Source organism: Capra hircus, chromosome 23 (genome assembly GCF_001704415.2).
Source record: "Capra hircus breed San Clemente chromosome 23, ASM170441v1, whole genome shotgun sequence".
NCBI lineage: Eukaryota > Metazoa > Chordata > Mammalia > Artiodactyla > Bovidae > Capra > Capra hircus.
Genome location: NC_030830.1, coordinates 32,863,692 through 32,883,293, shown reverse-complemented (window position 1 = coordinate 32,883,293; position 19,602 = coordinate 32,863,692). Strand labels below are relative to the sequence as shown.

Sequence of the window (19,602 nt, the reverse complement as noted above, 5' to 3'; positions counted from 1 at the left end):
GAGATCATTCTGTCGTTTTTGAGATTGCATCCAAATATTGCATTTGGACTCTTTTGTTGACCATGATGGCTACTCCATTTTTTCTAAGGCATTCCTGCCCACAGTAGTAGATATAATGGTCATCTGAGTTAAATTCACCCATTCCAGTCCATTTTAGTTCGCTGATTCCTAGAATGTCGATGTTCACTCTTGCCATCTCCTGTTTGACCACTTCCAATTTGCCTTGATTCATGGACCTAACATTCCAGGTTCCTATACCAGTTAGTGGGTTTCAACTCTTATCTGCCTCAGGTCTTTTAGGCTCCAGAGTCCATACTTTCTTTACTTGGCTACTCATAAATGTTGTAGTAAAGCTAATTTAATAATACAGTTTAAGGAAGGAGGAATGGTAGCTGACAAACAGAAATGTGAAGAAAACAGACTGAATTAAAACCACTGCTTTACGTGTTTACTGTGGCATATCTAAGTGGCCAAAGGACATATTAAGTAATTCTCTTTGAAATCAAAACTACCAGGTGCTGAACAAGTTTAATCTGTAGAGTCTACCAATAGTTTAAGACAGACCTTAACACTATTTTATATAATATAAAAAAAACTATACTTCAGATCAGAGAAAGCAACACTGAATTCAGCCCTTCACTTCAATAAAAGACCACCTTAATTCATACCTGCCTTCTGGTCCATCCTGACAGCAGGTCTATGCTTCTCACTACCTCTCATCACCACCACGAACAGAGAGTGAGACTTGGGCATTAATTCTAATTTTCGGACTGTGCATTTTACTCAGGGGACCCAATTTAGAAGAAACAACAAAACTTTCTCAGTCTGAGAATAAACAAGTTACCTAGTTTACATCAAGTAGGCTTCAAATATGCCAATTACTTATGTCAAGGAAATACCACTAATTTTAGTTGTGTGTGTAGTTTATCTCTGTATTTATCTTAAAATGAGATTTTAATATGTAATGTGAAGAGCTAAGTAATCTGGTTTAACAGGCTTCTTTAGTCTGAAAACAGTTGGAAATGGAAGTATACCTTTAAAGGAGAGCCACCAGAGGCGAGGGTGCACGTCACCCTACTATAATTATGTGACTGATAGTCTGTAATAAAAGCACCAAAAAGGGTGAGATGTGGGTCTGTGTTTATTTTTAAAGAATCTTTTTATAGTGAAAATGAGCCACAATGGCTGCTTTGTTATGTATATTTACTATTATATTGCTTCTGTTTCATTGATTAGTTCTTAATCCTGAGGCTTATTCCTGGGGTAATCATGCTTTATACATTTGTGAATGACAGTCCACAACTGAGGTGAAAACAGAATGAGGTCTTGGTGGACAAGGCTGTAATTCTTTTCAAGTTAATGACAGTAATGTAAGTCTGATACGTAAGCAGTGTGCATTCAGAACACTCACACCTGATAGCAGGTCAGGCAAAGAGAAAAGGGACTCCAGTTTAAGGGGGGAAAACTGAGAAGTCAAACTACCCCAAAGATGAGAAGGAAACCACAAGACAAGCACCCGATTCTTCTGTAAAAAGGAAACGAACCAGTCCCTTGGGGTTGATACACCAATAGTCTCAACCCACTGTCATCCTGCCTCTTTCAGAGCTCTTTACTGCTATCTAATTTCATGGAAAAGTAGACATCTCCAAACAAAAAGAGTGCTATTCACCAAAAGAAAGAGGTCTTATCAGCATGGAACTTAATAAGGAAAAGTATTTATTTGTGCCTTGCACAATGTTTGAAAGCCATTATTGCTATTCAATTTTTGGTATTTACTACAGTACTGGGTGCAAACCTAACAAAAGAAAAGCTTACTGAATAAACAAATTACAGGATGAATGAACCAATAATCAGTGATTTCTCGAGAGCTCAAATTCCATTACAGTGACCCTTCCAGGCAGCCCCAGAGGGGTTCAGCGCAAGCCACAAACATGCTTGATCTGATGCAAAGTATATCCATTTTTAAGAATGTAATGCTCACATGAGGCAAAACTTGGAGGTCACCATCCCAAACTATCATATGCCAGCCTACACTAGGTAAGTATCAAAAACTCAAACTGCTCAATGTTTAATTAACCAAAGGTTCCTTTTAGGTCCCTCAAAAGAAAAAAAATGTGTGTGAGGAGTATGTGAAACACTCATTTTTAGATGAATGAAAAGACAGAAATCACAATCAGTACAAACTAATAACAACAGCAGAATAACAAAATGTCAATTTCCCTGTTTTGGCACAGAGTGGTCCAAATGGTTTGCTCGTATTTGTTAAAATCAGAACTGAAATACATGAGGCTTACAAAAGAACAGATAAAGTGGTTCTTGCACAACAGGCCAGTGTATCGTAAAGTTCTGACCCCTGCGTTACACTGATCAGGCCATGTGGCCTCAGGAGCGCAGTCGGGTAGACCTGAAATAGTTCTCACTGGAGGGTCCCTCCACTTGACATGTTCACTCCACATCCTGGTACAAGTGGTCACTGTGGGACTTTATGACTTGCTGTCTCCTTTTTCCTCTGGTATTGTTTCCCAAATTGGCTTCTTGATGTGTTCTGGTAACTGTTCTAATCTTGTCTAGAGAGAAAAACAGAATTATAGTATAATGCACTAAACTGAACTCTTTAGCCACAAACTGAATGTATTTATTCTCTTCCCTCAAGGCCTCTGACCTTTTTCTTTTACCCCCTCATCTTGTTGCAGGACTTTGAAACAAAGAGAAGGAAACTCAATGGCAGATAAACGCTCACATACATAATCTGCTGCTCCTCAGTGATCTCCAGGGACCACCAATCAATATGGAACCTGTGTTGAGACAACTGCTGAGAGGAAGGGAGGCATCAGAAGTTGCTCTGGGAGGATGTGGGCTGCAGTCTGCTGAGCTGCCCCCACTGCTCTCTGGGGGCGCAGCAGGGGTGGGGCGGGCAGAGAGCCCAACCACTGGGACAAGTCTCCCTCCAGGTCCTCCCCTCCACCGGGGCAGCTGGAATCGGGCGGCAATGTATCCACACAACAATACAGATCTCCCTGCAACTGAGAGAGAAATTCAAGCCGTACCTTTGTAACTTCCATGGCAACTCCTTCAGGTAAGTTTCGCTGAATATATTCCAAGTAGACATCTGCTGTACTTCCAGTGAGATGCTCTAACTAAAATTTCAAACATGAAATTGGTTCATGCTATGCTGTTAAAGTAGAAATTTTAAGTTTTTCTTTTTGGGGGGGGGGGTAAAATCAGCAGTCATTTCTTTACCGGTGAAATTTTCAGAATCCCAATTTAATAGGAAAAAAGTGTAGATCCTCTGGTTGAACTGGGGAAACATTACTCCCAAATGCCTTAATGTCAGGGCTCCATGAAACCCAGATGGCAAACATGGTATCAACACAGCCCAAGAATGTCACAAAACAACTCAAAAGGAAACAAAAAACTAAATTATAAGACAGTGTAAGATTTTCTGTATGCTCTATGGCGAGGTGAATAAAATTGTGGATTTTTCTTTTTCATTTAAGGGTAGGGCAACGTCTTAATACAATGCCTAGTACAGAGCTTCTCACATAAAAGATGCACAAGCACTTGTTTTAATAACACTTGACAATCATTTATTGTGTGACAAAATAGTCTAAGTGCTTTAGATAAATATCTCATTTAATCCTCACATTAACCTTGAGAAGTGAGCCCCATTATTATTTCCAATTTAAAGATGAAGGACTTAAGTAAGGCACAGGTCACACAGCCAGCAAATGCTAGTGCTTGGACCTGGCTGTCTGACCCCAGATCCCATGCTTTTCTCAACCACGGGACTGTGCTGACCTGGGTGGCTGCACAAATGAATGATAATCAATGAATGAAAAACCTTAATGTTGGCTATCATGGTTGTGGAGAATTCAGTGAGGATGAGAAAAGAATTATTAGAGTTGTGTGAAAACTTAGCTAGAGTTTCTGAAGTATAAGCAAAATTATTCCAACGCTAGCTTAGTGTATAAAAATCAGTCAACACGGACTTCACTGACTGTCCAGTGGTTAAGAATCTGCCTTCCAACACAGGGGATGTGGGTTCGATCCTTGTCACTAAGGTCTCATATGCCACAGGTCAACTAAGACCACGCTGCAACTAGAGAGAAGCCTGAGCACCACAATGAAAGATCCTGCATGCTGCAACTAAGACCTGTCACAGCCAAATAATTAAAAAAAAAAATCTGCCTGCAGTTTCTTATTAAAAATACTAGTCAACATAATGTGCACTCCTGAGTTAAAGTCTGAACTGCTCTGAAAAGGGTTTCCTTGGTGGCTCAGACAATAAAGAATCCACCTGCAATGCAGGAGACCTAGGTTCAATCCCTCAGTTGGGAAGATCCCCTGGAGAAGGGCATGGCAACCCACTCCAGTATTCTTGCCTAGAGAAACCCATGGAGAGAGGAGCCAGGCAGGCTACAAGTCCACAGGATCACAAAGAGTTGGACACAACTGAGTGACTAAGCAAACACACTCTGAAAGATGGCTTTACTTGAATATTTTTCTATCACGTTTCTTCCATAAACACAAAAACCACTCATCTTCTCTATAACTATTGGACATGGACTGACTGAAAGGAAGCCCACAGGCAAAGTTAAAGGAAAGTTATGATGTGCTCATGTGAAATTTGGGACATTAAAAAAAAAAAGCCTGAATATCTGAAATAAACTCACCTCTAAACATCTGTAAAGTGTTCTCATTTCATACTGAACCCTGTGCTTCTTGAAAATATGCACTGATTTGAGAAGAGTAAATCGTTCTATTTTCCTTGGAGGTTCATGTCTGGAAAATTAATGGGCAAAGCAACACATTTAAGTGATGTTAAACCCTGAGTCACTGCTATCAAAGCATGATTCCACAATCTTGTAGGTCAGGCTCATGCTCAATTATAGGCATTAACTATCATTTACAAACTTCCATTTGTTAAGATTGTCATCTCTAACAACTGCTGCCATAAAGCCCAGGCCAAAATAAACCCACAGACAGCAACAGGAACATTTGCCACAGACCCAAAAAACAAGCCTTGGCATGCAAATGCTCGCGCGCACACACGCGCCTCTAGCTTTCACACCGTTAAGGACCTGCACAGACCAAATGTGTGAGCTGGGGGAGCAGCGCCGTGTGTTGGACACAGCTGTGGTATCTGCTGTGTGCATGACAGACACATTGGTAAACTGTAGTCTGTTACGGGACACGTGCACGTTCCTTCAGTTTTGTTAGAAGGCAAGGCTGGCAAAGCTCCAAATGGGCCTCGTCCAGCATCAGAGAGCGGATGACAAGACAAAGGAGGTAGTTACACTTGACCCTGCAGAGACTTTAAGGCCGTATGAGGCTCACTCTGCTCACGCATCAAAGTATTGAGTTGTGATGTTTCTTAAGGCAGTTTTAAAACAATGGATATAATAGCAAAGATCATCAAATCCAACAGGTCTGAAAAACTGCGTGTTCACCTAATCCACCTCCCTGCCCCATGGAGATTCCAGACACACAGGCTTCTTGGGACTCCTATGTCTATGCCATTTCTAGAGAAAGGATTCCTTCATTTTCCTTGTTCACTCATTCTAGTATTTTAAAATTCTGGCAGACAGGAAGGAATGATTCTGCTTAGAATAACAAACCTCAACTCTCTCCATCATGAGTTTCTGTCCCATTTTAAGAGTTCAGACCTAGCTGGGACTGGCACCATTTTCCTGACTGTATTATAGCTGCTAACGGGTCAGATTAAGAAATATCATACTTACACTTTAATAGAGATACCAAGTTCTTTAGCAGCAAGCACTGCAAAATATTCATAACTGTCCAATACAGCCTTATCATGGCCTTTTACTAAAACTGACAGGCGCTTATATAATGTGTCCGGTTCATCAGAAATGGTTATCTGCAATTTTAAAATCCAGAAGAAAAGCTTCAGTCATGGTTCCTCTAATATTTATACTGGAAAATTTAAAATACTATCCTCAACTGAACAACTTCACAGTTTACTAGTAAGTGGGGAGAAAAACGCATCTTTAAATATCTAGATATGACTACATTCAGACTCTAGAATGACCCTTAAGAATCAGTTATAATACAGTTTGAATCAAAAGGATTTTCAAGCAACCTACAAAATCACCAATGGAACTCTTTAGCTTAAGTTACTGAACCTAAAATAAACAACAGGAAAGGACTCAGGGGTTTGTTAATAAAACTAGCCTGATCAGAAGAACTGGACTGAGAATTAAACTCTCCCATTTCAAGCTGAATGACAACAGGCAAGTCATACACTAACCTCATTGCACTTTAGTTTTCTTATATATAAATAGGACAATACCTGTGCTATAGTTCATGGCATTTCTGCTGGGAACAAATAAGAAAGTACAGATTTAAGTACTTATAAATTATAAACATCATTAAACAAAAGAGAGCTATTGCTACTCATGTTCTTTTTATTAGGTTTGTCCATGTTCATTTTACCTGCCCTAATAGAAAAATGACTCATTTCTAATTAAAATGACTGTACATTTAACTTCTACCTCTTCTATCTTAATACTTAAAAGATCTTAGAAATAATGGGTTTGACATCTCTGACTTTCTTCCAAGAGGTAAATTACCCTCGCTTCATTCATCCATCAAACCAATAATTTATATTACTAATCTGATGTTTCAGAGTTAAATCACTTTGCCCCTGAAAGTAGATCTACTTATTCACCAGGAAACTAGATACTCACTGGCAAGTACCCCCAAATGTGGTTGTTGGAAGAACAGAAAATACTCACATACTATCCTTAAGTGAAGGGACAACAGAGGGGGAATATGGCCCTAAGATCTGTAATGACCAGTCTCTATAGGGTTTTAAAGATATGTTGAACCTGTTACAAATACTAAAAATCAAAAGATTTCACATAAATATTGGAATTTCATTTCGTGTGGAAAATGTAGACAATATGACATCACTAGGTCTGATTTTCCACATAACTCAAGTGGCTACAGCAAGTAGCAGCTGTCTTGCTTAAAAAGGGCACAGCCTGCCACTGTGGCCACCCTGTCACCTTTCCTTACAGGCCTGGCTCATGCAGGCATCTGGAGACTCGGCATTTATATATGCTACTAAGTGAAAACACTGAACCAGCTGTCTATCAGATATATCACAATTCCAGTTTGGTGTGTGTGGTGTACATAGATGATTATATATAGAGGTCTAGAAGGATTCATGCCAAACTGTTAAAGGGGATTATTTTTGATGGATGGGACTGCAAACGTTTGGTTTAGAACTTGTAAGGATTTTATAAAAAAAACTACAAATAACCAAAACACCGGGTTGATGGGAACCATGACTTTCAATTAAAGGAAACAAGGTTACACGGCTGCTCCTGGATTGCTTGTGATAATGCTCACTGTGAACAATAAAGCATTGTCCAGGCCCAGACTTACTGTCTTAAAATGAAAATAAAGACTTGAAGGCCACACACACACACACACACAAAATGCTTCTATACTATAATACCAAGTATTCAGCATCACTGATTATGACAACTCTGCACACTGTACTGAGCTAAAAGTAAAAGACTGCTCATTCCCACAGTTATCTGGGGTAAATAATTTGTTCAATTAGCTCTTACCTTGACAGCCTGAAAGCGACCCTAAGCACTCAGGGACATCAGAGAATACTTTCCTCAGGCTCACTGTGCGCCTGCCAGTATTCTAGAACACATGTTTTTATTCATAAAGTCTTTGGGAAACAGCCTCAAATGAAATAAGGAGGAAAATTTATCGCTAATGTAGCTTCTTATGCCAAGAAATAGGGAGTGCATACCGTAGGCTTGGTCAAATCCTTGGGGACATCAACGTGTAGGTTTGAAAACTGTACCCACTTCATACTGGTGCTGCTATGTATGGAAACAAAGAGAAATCTAAGTAAAACAGCATAAGAGTCTATTTTCTTATCAATTTAGCAAATCCAATTATATACTTACAGAAGAAAGCCATCGTTTTTGGCTATACTGCTCCTAGAACTGCTTACAGAAAAATTCCTTGAACCCTTAAAAAAAAGGGAGATGTGTATTAGAATTGAAGTCAATTTCCAAACCAGTCATTGTTTCCATTAAAACCCAAAAGAATGCTTCAAACAACAGGTTTTCTCTTTATTTTAGATGAGGATATTGGGGTAACTGGGGCTTCCCAAATAGCGTAATGCAAAGAGTTCACCTGCCAATGCAGGAGATCCTTGGGTCGGGAAAATCCCCTGGAAAAGGAAATAACAACCCACTCAAATATTCTTGCCTGGAAAATCCCATGGACAGAGGAGTCTGGCGGCCTACAGTTCATGAGGTGACAAAAGAGACACGACATAGGAACTAAACAAACAAAACAAACAATTAGGGTAACTAAACTGTCAAATTAGGCTTCATTAGGAAAAAAAAAGATGACAATGGTTGATAACAGAGCTGATAATCAAAAAGGACTCTCAAAATACCACAGACTCTATCTTTTAAAGCTCAGGAGCAGGAATTTTTTAAAAACAAGCAATTCTTACGTGAATAGCTATGAGTTACATATGTGGATATTAAGGAAGAAAACATGTGACTTTATTTGACCATTATTTTTTACAGACTAAATGTATTTCAATATAATACATATTTTACTTAAATATTTTTGAGCATTAAGAAAAAATGTCTTTATAATTTATTGGGCTGGAATAAGAATTCTAACGGAGAAGGCAATGGCACCCCACTCCAGTACTCTTGCCTGAAAAATCCCATGGACGGAGGAGCCTGGTAGGCTGCAGTCCATGCGGTCACTAAGAGTTGGATATGACTGAGCGACTTCACTTTCACTTTTCACTTTCATGCACTGGAGAAGGAACGGCAACCCACTGCAGTGTTCTTGCCTGGAGAATCCCAGGGACGGGGGAGCCTGGTGGGCTGCTGTCTATGGGGTCACACAGAGTCGGACATGACTGAATGACTTAGCATCTTAGCATCAAGAATTCTAAAGTACTCTTGAAGCTTTCATCCTTTTCCAGCATATTTATTTCTTGCTTTGGCTGGGATAACTAGCTTATAAGTAACTAGCTATAACAACTAGCTTATAAATAAACTGAAATACACATTGGAATTTACACCCATCTTCTATCACTACTGTGCCTCATACTGCAACAATCCAGCCTTCCCAAATCCTTTATTATCAGCTCCCCCTGGTGGAACAAAACTTCCGGTTGTAGGACATCTATCTTACTGTATGTAACACATAATCTGACACTTGCCTTTTTTTTTTCCCCTAAACTTTCCTGAGATTTAAAAGTGCAACCTGAGAAACTGGAAGCTTAACAGATCCTTAAAAACACTTCAAAGTTGAGAATACCAGTTTAGTACAAACAAAATTAAAACAATGGAGGGTCACCAAAGTTGTTAAGAATGCCTATTTGTAGCTGTCTTTACCGAACAAGGAGGCAAATCAAAACTTTCATAGTCTCCCTTGGATAAAGGGGGAAAAACAAAAAAGAAAGGAAATCAAGCACAATACCACAAGCTGGTAAGAGGTACAGGCCTTTCTGCACACATACTCACAGAGAAAACTGCCTCCCATGTCTGTGGGCCAATGAGCCCACAATCCAGTTGTGCTGAAGGACCACAGGTCTAAGGAATATGACACTTCTGTTCTTAAAATCTCAAGCCTAAACTGCTATTACATCCACAAATGAACCTTAAGAAGTTCCTACCTTTTCTTTCCTTTCTGTTTTTGAGGGAGTGGAGCCTCTGCTCTGAGTAAATGTGTCTTAAAAATAATTCAAAATTTCAACCTCTAACGCTACCTGACTTAAGGACAGTGGTTCTCAAAGTGTGGTCTAAGAACCTCTGAGGGACTTCTGAGACACTTTGAGAGGCGGCTCCCGAGGCTAAACTTATTTTTTATGATAACAGTAAGACGGTATTTTCAACTTTTCCACTCTAGTCTCGCACCAAAGTACAGTGAAGTTTTCCAGAGACTGTATGACCTCTGACATAGTAAGAGACTGCAGAAGCAGCTAGAGAAGCTGTTTTCTATTAAGCCAGACATTAAAGAGGTTTGCAAAAACATAAAACATGCCACTCCTCTCTCTCAATTTGTTTTGGAAAATCTAGTTGCTTTTCATAAAATTGCTAATTATGTTAACATGTAATGAGTTTTAGTATTATTTTTAATTAAGGATTTTTAAGATTCTAGGTTGTATTTTCTAATAAGCTAAAAAATCGATAGCTTAAAAAACACAAAACTCAAAGCTCTTTGGAGTCCTTAACTATTTAAAAAAAGAAAACACTTTCTATTGTATGGGGTGTAGCCGATTAACAATGTTGTGACAGTTCAGGTAACAGTGAAGGGACGCAGCGATATACATTAGGAGAGAACGTATCCATTCTCCCGAAGAGTAGAGGAGTGAAGCCAAATAAGAACCGCTGCTTGAATTTTTTGCTTTTTCTCCAAAAAACCCAGCAGAGGACATTTAGCCCACTCCTCTGACTTCAGCGACTGTCATCTGAGTCTCAGAAACCTGGGTATCAGGAAGGTATCTCAATCTTATTCCGTGAGAAGCGTCTCAACTCTCAAGCTACCAAATTTTCGCGAGGTGTAGCTTCCTGACTTCTCTGAGCCTATTTCGCAAACGTGAAAAGCGGGGTCTGCAACATTTGCTGTCCAATATCCTTTCCACTTCTGATAGTCTACTCTTCTTCTCGTTCCTGTCTTTGCCCTGACTCATTAACTTCTGTTTTATCCTGAGAAAATTAGAGATGAAATCAGCCCTTTTCTCGCCACCTTCTTCTAAACAGCGGGTCAAGGTGCGAAATAAATATCACGGAAGATGGGAAGAATGACAAATGGCAATCAGACGTAATGGTAACTGTCCCTGTTAGGCCGCCTAATCCGCGTAGCGCGCTCCTTACCTGCCAGAGACGCCGGCCCAGGGCCCCAAACACCGCTCGCGCCGCCATCTTGCCGTTCCTGCTCCCCCGGATTGCCTCCGGGGTCACAGAAGCGTCCTCTGACCATAGAGTTCCGCAGAAGGAGAGAGTGTATCCTTGTGTTCCGGCACAGGAACAACCATAGAGACGTGGTTCCACGCTCTCTTAGAGTGAACACAGCCGGCTTCCTTCAGGTCCTAACCTGGCCCATCCGCCTTTTTATAGCTTCAGCTTGTATCTAGGTAGTTAGCGACTTTCGTCAGCGCTTTCCTCTTGAAATCGTTTGTGCTTTGCAGTTCCTGTTTTGTTGGAGGTAAACATAACCACACGCTTGGAACAAATATAACTAATGTATTGACAGTGGTTATCTCTGAGTTGATGGTTGATTGATAGTTGATTTTTCTATTATAACGGAGCAAAGTACCTGTGGCTCGCAAAAGAAAACCAGACTGACAGTGGGAGTTTGCAGGGAGTAAGGATTTATTGCAGAGCGCCAGGCAAGGGAGTATGAGCCAAGCCTCAGATCCACTCCATGTTTGTCTTTGAGTTAGGGTTTTCTTGTCTGTTTTTTTAAATAACCAAGAGGCTAGGTTTAATCGTCTTTTGAGTCATAGTTTTGAGAGTCAGAATGTCTCTGGTTTAGGATTCAGGTGGTCCGCGATTTGGGGTCTGATACTCACCTTGCCCTGGAGAAACAATCTGCGTTTGTAACTTAGAGGTGAGAGTTGTAACAGCGATAGCCTTGGCAGGCTGCCCAGTGTCCTTTTCAGAATCAAGCTCCCTCTTTCAGTTGTGACATTCAAAGTTGGCTGGCCCTCTTAGCCAGTGGAGTTTTCCTAGAGCTCTCCAACTCTTGCTGCTTCTAAAGCATCAGTCTCTCTTCTGGGATGGCTCCTCAACCTGCCTCTGCTGCCTTGAACAAGCTGAGTGAAGGTTCTGCAGCAGCTGATGATGGTGACATTACAGCCTGCAAACAACATTTCCCTATGTTACCTAATTGGATCCTCACAAGATGACGTACATTTTACCCGAATTTAATAAGTGAGGAAACTGAGGCTCAGAGATGAAATGACTCAGAGTCATGTGGTGAATTAGTTACAGCTGAACCAATAACCAGCTTCAACATCCTAGTTCAATGCCTTTCCCACCCCTGCGGCACCCCTGGAGTTGACTCTGTGACAAAGTCCAGTTCTACTTAAGTCTCTAGGATGTGAGGCATAGAGGTCCCTGCTTCCCTGTGCTCCTGCAAGGAAGGAGTTTATTTTTTATTTTTAAAGACTGAGATGGCCTTTCCTACTCCTGAAACTGGAAACGTGGCCTCAAAACAGCCTTGGGAACTGGATGCCCTCTCCACCCCTCTGGCCAAATATGGTCTCTTTATGGATGGCCTTTGCTTACAAATTGTGTCTGCTGCTCAGATTTCCGCCTTGCACATGACTGCTGCTTGCCGCTTTGGCTCACCAAGTTTCTCCATTCATACTCTAAAATGTGGGAATTGGATTTGGCCCCCTTGTTTTCCAGGGCTAAACTGTGTCATCAAACAGACTGTGGCCCTAATAACTTTTGGTCAGGTGCCAGCCCTGTACCAATTAGCTGGGGGCAAGGTGGGAGTCATTGTGTGGGGCCATCTGGGGTTTTGCCAACAGTGGGGTTGTGGACAGGGTCTTTTGGTATGGTGTGTGGGCATAGACAGTGCAGGGTTTTTGTTTTGACACATTAAAGTTCTTAGTTTATTAGCATGGGCAGTGTTCTGAAGTTCGGCCAGTCCATTATAGGTCTCTTCCCTATGGTGGCTCAGATGATAAAGCGTCTGTCTACAATGCGGGAGACCTGGGTTTGATCCCTGGGTCGGGAATATTCCCTGGAGAAGGAAATGGTAACCCACTCCAGTACTCTTGCCTAGAAAATCCCATGGACGGAGGAGCCTGGTGCAGGCTACCGTCCGTAGGGTCGCAAAGAGTCGGACACAACTGAGCGAGTTCACACTTTCACTTTCCCTATGAATTAACCCTTCAAACCTCTGAACTAGTGTAAATGAACAGGAGATCAAGTGATTCTAGATGGTTGATGCAAGTCTACCTTGCTTTATATCCAGGAAAAATAAGTGTGTGCATCAAATATTTCTAAGTTAAATCATACTTTGATTGCACTGGTTGTTCTGTTTTAAAAGACAGCCCTTCTCCCTTGATTGTGCTGGTTTCATGGTTATACACATCTCCAAACTCATCAGGTTGTACACAATAAATATAGCATTTATGTGTCAAACATGCCTTTAAATAAAGTGGTTGGGAAAAGAAGAAGTATCAAGACCGTCAAAATTACAGAAGCAGAGGAAATAATGACCCCAAACAGCCCATAAAGAGATCCATGTTGTATGTTAAGGATGTGTGTGCTGCAGTGTAGATCAAGCATATATGACTGCTTGGCCTTTACACTCAAACAGAAACATTAAACACATCCCTTGAGGGATGGCTGGAAGATTAGATTTTTTCAAGATTCTCTCTCATATAAAGAAATAATCCGTCCTTTGGCTCTTTTTATACAGGGATATCTGAGACTCAAAATCTATTATCTAAATAATATTAACTAATATTAGATACATAATAATAATATGTTATCTAGTTTCTTAACATGACCTCCTAATTATGTTTTGCTTATGTCAACATTAAAACTCAGCCTCAGTCCCCAGCTGGCTGGCTGTGACCAAGGAAGGTAGACTGGAGGTCTGTGGAACTAAGAGTTGACTTTAGGTAAACTCAGAAGAGGTTTTATGTACACATACACACGTGCAGATAAGCATACCTGGAAGATTAGAGATAATCAATTTAACAAATAGTTGCTGAGAACCTATTGCAAATTGCTGTGACTATGTGGGTGATGGTGAGATGGTTCAGTAATAGTAATAAACCATGAGCTTTGCTCTTCCCACTGGTGGACTTGGATCTGTTCCCAAGACCCTATATGTTTTTCCCAAGTATTAAATTCCTTGGCATGCAGGCAGGAATGATGTCACAGTCCTCTTTATCCACTCAACTCCCCCATGTGTAATACAGCGTAGAATAGTGCCTGGTAGATGAGTAATGAATGAAAAACTTAAAACCTTCAGATTGGACACCTGAGCCTCTGGAAGCAGAATTTAAATTTCCAACACTGGCTAAATGCACAGTGTTTGTAAAGGAAGAGTTATTTTCTTTGGTACAGAACCAGAATTGCCCAAATTAAAAATATAAAACCCCCAAAGCATGTAGAAAATCAAGGTCTCGAACAGCTATGCCCCATTTAAATCAAGTTCTGTATAAAATCCAGAATTTCAGATTTCTCCTGAACTTTGCTGTTGAGCATTAAAAAGTAAACACACCTTTTAGAATTTGGCAAGATTAGCCATGCCTGTAAATCAGGGTGGGCTGAATTTTATTGGCGGTTCCTTGTGAGGTAACTCGTGTATTACTGAACTCCCCGAAACTGCACTGTGACTACTGTGGGTTAGAGACCATCAACCCTTCAGATGGCTCATCCACTGCTTGGAGAAGCAGAAATATTCAGCTTGGCCTCCTGAGTGGGGGTGCGGGCACTTATATGAGCATTAAATCTGATCAACACCCTTCTAAACCGGTCTCTAGAAACCAACTAATGGTAAATAAGCATTGAGAAGTCACTTCAGCGGCTAAAAAGAAGGAATGTTAAGCCAAATGAAACTCAAAAAGATAACATTTTATTTTCAGAGCAGCTGATGCAATATTGAATCAGGTTTTCACAAATAAATATGACAGTGTCTATTTGGTTACATCTCTGATGAATGCCTATCTATAAGAACTGTAATAAATTTCTGAGAAGGCTAATGACTGGAAACTTTTAAGTAAAATGCTCCTGGCTCTCTGAAAAATAGTATTGTGGCAATTAAAAAAAAAAATGCTCATCACAAAGGGGGAACCAACCTAGAATGCCCTAGTTGTTTTTGTATTTTAAGGAATGCAACTTTTGAGGACAAGTCTATAAAACATCTTTATTTATTTGTTACATATGATGTTTAAATATAACTTTGCTTTCAAGCTTCAAACTTTTTTTTTAAACCCCTGGGAAAATAAGACTTTTGGTTCACCTTAACAAAAACTGACCTAGGAAGAAACATTTTTAGCAAAATGTATTATAAAATTCACTAGAAAATACTGTCCTCTTTTTTTTGCCAAAATGTTACATAAAATCCTTATTAAAAATACACACATTACAAAAGAAAAAAGTATGAATATGCTATACATAGTGCTTTTGAGATGGACCAAGGGACCTGCATTCCAGGGGAAGATACAGTGGAGCACATTAGATATTATGATGCCAACTGAAAATAGTGCAAACTGGAATAAATTACATCCTAACATGGCAAGGCATGCAAGACATTTCCCGTGAACAGAGCACAACGAAGCCAGAACAGGAAGCAATCACAACCACCATTTAAAAATGTCTTCATTTTTATTACATTAATTTTTTTTCAAAAATACTTTTCTTTACAATAGAACTCCTAGAAAATATTTACAACCTTCCTCTAATAAAATAGAACAGCAGTTAAATATATTTGAAAATAAGATGGGTTTTTCCATAAAATATATCTTTTTAACTTTTTATATACAAGCTTTCTCAAAGAGGTCTAAATTCACTAATGAAAAACTATCTGATAGTAAACAGTAATGGGTTGGAGACATAAACCATCGGGAAGAAAAGTTCTTTGGGGTGAGGAGAGATGGGCTGGGGAGCTAAACCACAACACGCACATGCAGGCAGAATCATTTCAGGAAAAACAGCAAGTGCAATATTTTACTATGAAGTCATCCTCTGCACTGACACTAAGAAGAATACTAATTCAGCAAAGTGAACTGTCTCGTTAAGGAGGAGTTCTTTGGTTATTTCAAGTCAAAAATGCTTATGGTATACTGCATGGAAAGTCAAAACTAAATTGTGCCTTATATTTTTGCCTTGGCAACTCAAGTTTATTTTAATGTTTTAAACTGGAACAGCCGGACAAATCTCCAAACAGAATGCACACATTTGCTGTATAAACATTTTTCCTGGGTGTCTGCTCCTTTGCCAGATAAACTTTCAGAGATCCAGTAGCAGAACCCTTCCAGAACCCTCTCATATACCCACATGTGGAGGGAAATAGTCACTGGGGCAGATGCGATCAGCCGGTATTACACTTGGTACAGTTCTCAAATAGTTCTGCCATAAAGTTGATGCCCTGTCCAGGCAGTTCTGAACTCAAAACATCGAATAACTTGTCAGAAATGGTAGCAAATGACACATTATTTCCCTCCCTAAAAAAAAAAAAGAAAAAAAGGAAACTTTCAAGACCTCTTTTTTCTGAGAATAGAAATGATGGCATGAAAGGAACCGTTGTATTGATCTTCTGTCCGTGGCTTTCCTGAGATTCAGAGGACACTGCCTGCATGGGCCTGCTGTGGGTCGTGGCTGCCCGCTAAACGCTTTTGCAGAGACAATGTAAACGATGCTTTGTTCCTATCCTCATCCTTCCACTGACATCTGTCAGCAAAGTGCCCTGGCAGGGTTGCCATGCCTGCACGAGCTGGGGCATCAACCTATTTGGGGTGGGGGAAGGCCGGAAAGCCCCCTGCTCGGAAGTCACCAGCCAGACGCATCAGCTCTGAGCTGGGACCGCATTCTAATCTGAAGGCGGGCACTCGTTTGCCCTGACGAAGGCCAGAGAGCAGTCTGACTCAGCTCAAAAGCCTGAGCTGAAAGCCATTTTTGAAGGATTACAGGTTTAATACCTTCAGGTACAAACAGCAGCCCTGCCGGCAGGGACAGGAGGCAGAGCAGAGTTATGTTGCTTGGAGAATTCTAGAAGAGCTTTGGTAAATGACTTTAATGAAAAATTCACGGTTTGAATGCAAACAATGGAGCCAAAAGGGCATCTGAAACTGTTTTTGTTGGCCTTTAATGCTATTTCCCTTGTATTCACCATCAGATTTGCTAGAAAACCCTTTTCCTCAGAGTTAGCGTCAAAGTAAACTTCGGTCCTGTACAGATGAGTAACAGCAGAATCCCAGTGAATCAGGTTTCATAGTACTTCCAAGTGGCACAGAGTAATTGTGGAACCCCACAGACCATTAACAGTGTGGCAAAAAGGAATGGGCTCTTCTGAGCTAGTTTTTGGGCAAAAGAAGACTGCTTGGCATTCTAGATACTTTGATCTGTGCTCCTTGACTATCTTCCCTAAAAACAACCCTGGCAACTTAATAGTTGGGGTTATTTTCCTCTAGACGGACTTGCAGTCAGTCAGCTCAGGCCAAAGTACGCCTCTGCCAACGGGTGAATTGGAGTCAGCCAGTCCTCAGGGCACGGGGAAGAGGACACGCTTGCTCTATGAACCACCTTCTCAGTAAACCACTGTCCAGGAGGGAAAGCCTGAAATGATACAGTACTCAGGTTTTAGAGCTAGGCTGAGTGATGCGCAGGGCAGGCAGAAAAATTATTTCCACATTTGGTCAACTCTTCAAATGATGTGTATGCTGGAAGAAAGCCGTGGAACACAAGGCTGACTTTGCTCACTGGAGAGCTACTTCCTAGCAGGGTCTCCCAGCAAAGATGCCAAGTTCACTGCAAACTGTGGAATGAGGTCAATACAAAAATGACTGTTGGTGGGGAAGGATGATCCAAGACCCCAGCAGAAAGAAAGCAGCCTGCTTTATACACACACAAACACACACACACACACACACTCGCTCACTCACGCAAGCTTTGGGATAGAAGGCAACCAGGATGGTTGGCATCTAAAAAGCAAAAGAACATGAATGTCAAGTTCATTCCCAGCCAGGAATGAGTTCTTGGGAATGTAGCCTAGCCCAGATGAAACACATCTTAAAGTAGAATTGTGCCAATTATTTATTCCCCCCAACCACCCATAAAAACAATTGTTTTTAAATAAAAGGAAAAGAAAAAAACCGATTTGTTTCTAAACCTGGAAAAAAAAAAGACCACTTTTTAAACAGGTAGTTTAAAATGATTATAAAACAAGCAGGCAGTCCCAGTTTCCTGATGAAAGAGGCTGGAGGCTGGAGGCTGTGGGTTTTCGCTGTCTCAAAGCGACACGCGGGGCCTTTAGAGTTCTGTGTCACCCTGAAGCAAAACTGAGGCCTGATCATCCAGGAGGAGACCGGTGTCCACGACCTCGGCCTCTGCCATGACGCCTCCTAACTGCTGGACGACGTCGTCGTCGAGGAGGTCCACGTCCTTGATGGGTTTGATCAGACTCAGCTGGTCCAGGGGCAACAGCCCCTGCGGCCCCACCGGCCCCGTAGTCCTCTCGATTGTGGCTGCCATTTCGGCTGCAAATGCCGCCTTTTGCGCTTTCTGCCTCTGCTGTTCCTCCTGCTGTCTGTGAGTTTTCATGTGTGCATTTCGGCTTTTGATCTTGAAGAAGACTCTATAAAAATGAGGAAAAAGAAGCATGAGACATTTAGAGCATCGGAGTTCTTGGAAATCCAAGGGTCCTAGAGGGAACAGTGGGTGTGCGGTCATGCCTGCTTTGGGGTGGTGCTGACAGTGTTCTGGTCTCCTTAGCTCCGAAGACCTCCTCCCTCAGTGACCTGTCACTTCTCTTCTCTCCAAGGGAAGAAGATGGGGACAGGAAGACATTTATGTGTGTTGGGCTTTTTCCCTGTGACAATGGAGAAGGAATTCTCAAAGCTTTCCTGTCCGCCTGTGGCCTGGGGCCCACGCTCCTTTCCCTCCTTCTCGTCCCTCTTTCTACCTCCATCGCTAGGTAAGCCCTCTCAACCAACTGAGAACCCTCAAACCATGCAGCCCAGCCCTGCTGGTTCCCACCATAAAACAACCCCTCCTCTGCTTCTGGCCTCTAATCCCTGTTCTTCCCATCAAAATTCCAGGGGGTCTCTGCAGACACAGACTGCTTCTCCATCCTCCACACTCTCCAAGTGGAGCACAGTCCCCTGTGCTCAGCCCGAGTGCTTGAGATCGCTCGCTAGTAACTGTGTGGCCAAATCCAACAGCCCCACCTCAGTCTTCATTGTACTTGACTTCTGCACCAAGCAGTCCTCTTCACCCAAGATCCCTTCTTGTTTTGGCCATCATATATCACAGTTGGCTCCTGTTAACTTTCGAATGAAACAGTGGTTCTCAGCTGAGGGTGGGTCTGCCTCCCAGGGAGTAACGTCTGGAGATATTTCTGATGGTCACAACTGGGTGGTGCTGGCACTTCTGGCTTTGAGTGGGGTAGAGGCCAGGGATGTCACTAAACATTCTACGATATTGAGGGCAGGCCCTCTACCCTGAACTAGGAATCGTCAGACCCAGGTTGAGAAATCCTGGGATGAGGGGTCTGCCAACTATGGTCAGTGGGCCAAATCCCATATGCTGCCTGCTTTTGTAAATAAAGTTTTCTGAGAATACAGCCATGTCTCTCTGTTTATGTATCGTCTATGGCTCCTTCCGCACTAAAATGGCAGAGCTGAGTAGCTGTGGCAGAGACAGAATGGCCAGCAAAGCCTAAAATATTTCTCTCTGGACCTTTTTGAGAGAACATTTGTCCAGAGGTGAGGCTGCCTGTTTTAGGGGAGGGTGGGTAGCATAAATATTCATTCCTGAGCTCATAACGGAGAAAAAGATCTGATTTGTAAGACCTGTGTCTTAGAACAGAGTTGATGAATCACCACATGAT

The 19,602-nt window shown here is 41.5% G+C and overlaps 2 protein-coding genes across 9 annotated transcripts in view; both read right to left on the bottom strand.

Moving 5' to 3' along the window:
• Nucleotides 427–11,024, bottom strand: MRPS10 (mitochondrial ribosomal protein S10). Of its 2 annotated transcripts, none has more exons than XM_018039189.1 (7): nt 10,899–11,024; nt 7,953–8,017; nt 7,793–7,862; nt 5,742–5,878; nt 4,674–4,782; nt 3,048–3,137; nt 427–2,567 (listed from the first exon to the last, which is right to left on the bottom strand). In XM_018039189.1, the coding sequence occupies exons 1-7, from the start codon at nt 10,944–10,946 to the stop codon at nt 2,484–2,486; spliced, it is 603 nt and encodes a 200-aa protein (XP_017894678.1). In that variant the 5' UTR covers nt 10,947–11,024; the 3' UTR covers nt 427–2,483. The 2 variants fall into 2 exon arrangements, with proteins under 2 accessions (XP_017894678.1, XP_005696368.2); XM_005696311.3 differs by having other exon boundaries at nt 1,126–2,567; nt 7,793–7,865; nt 10,899–11,023.
• TRERF1 (transcriptional regulating factor 1) overlaps nt 17,790–19,602 on the bottom strand; it is a 204,792-nt gene continuing 202,979 nt past the window's right edge. For all 7 annotated transcript variants that reach the window (XM_018039094.1, XM_018039088.1, XM_018039091.1 and 4 more), the window contains one exon: nt 17,790–18,348. In XM_018039094.1, coding sequence (XP_017894583.1) covers nt 18,024–18,348 — 325 coding nt within the window. In that variant the 3' untranslated portion in view covers nt 17,790–18,023. The remainder of the gene's footprint in view (nt 18,349–19,602) is intronic.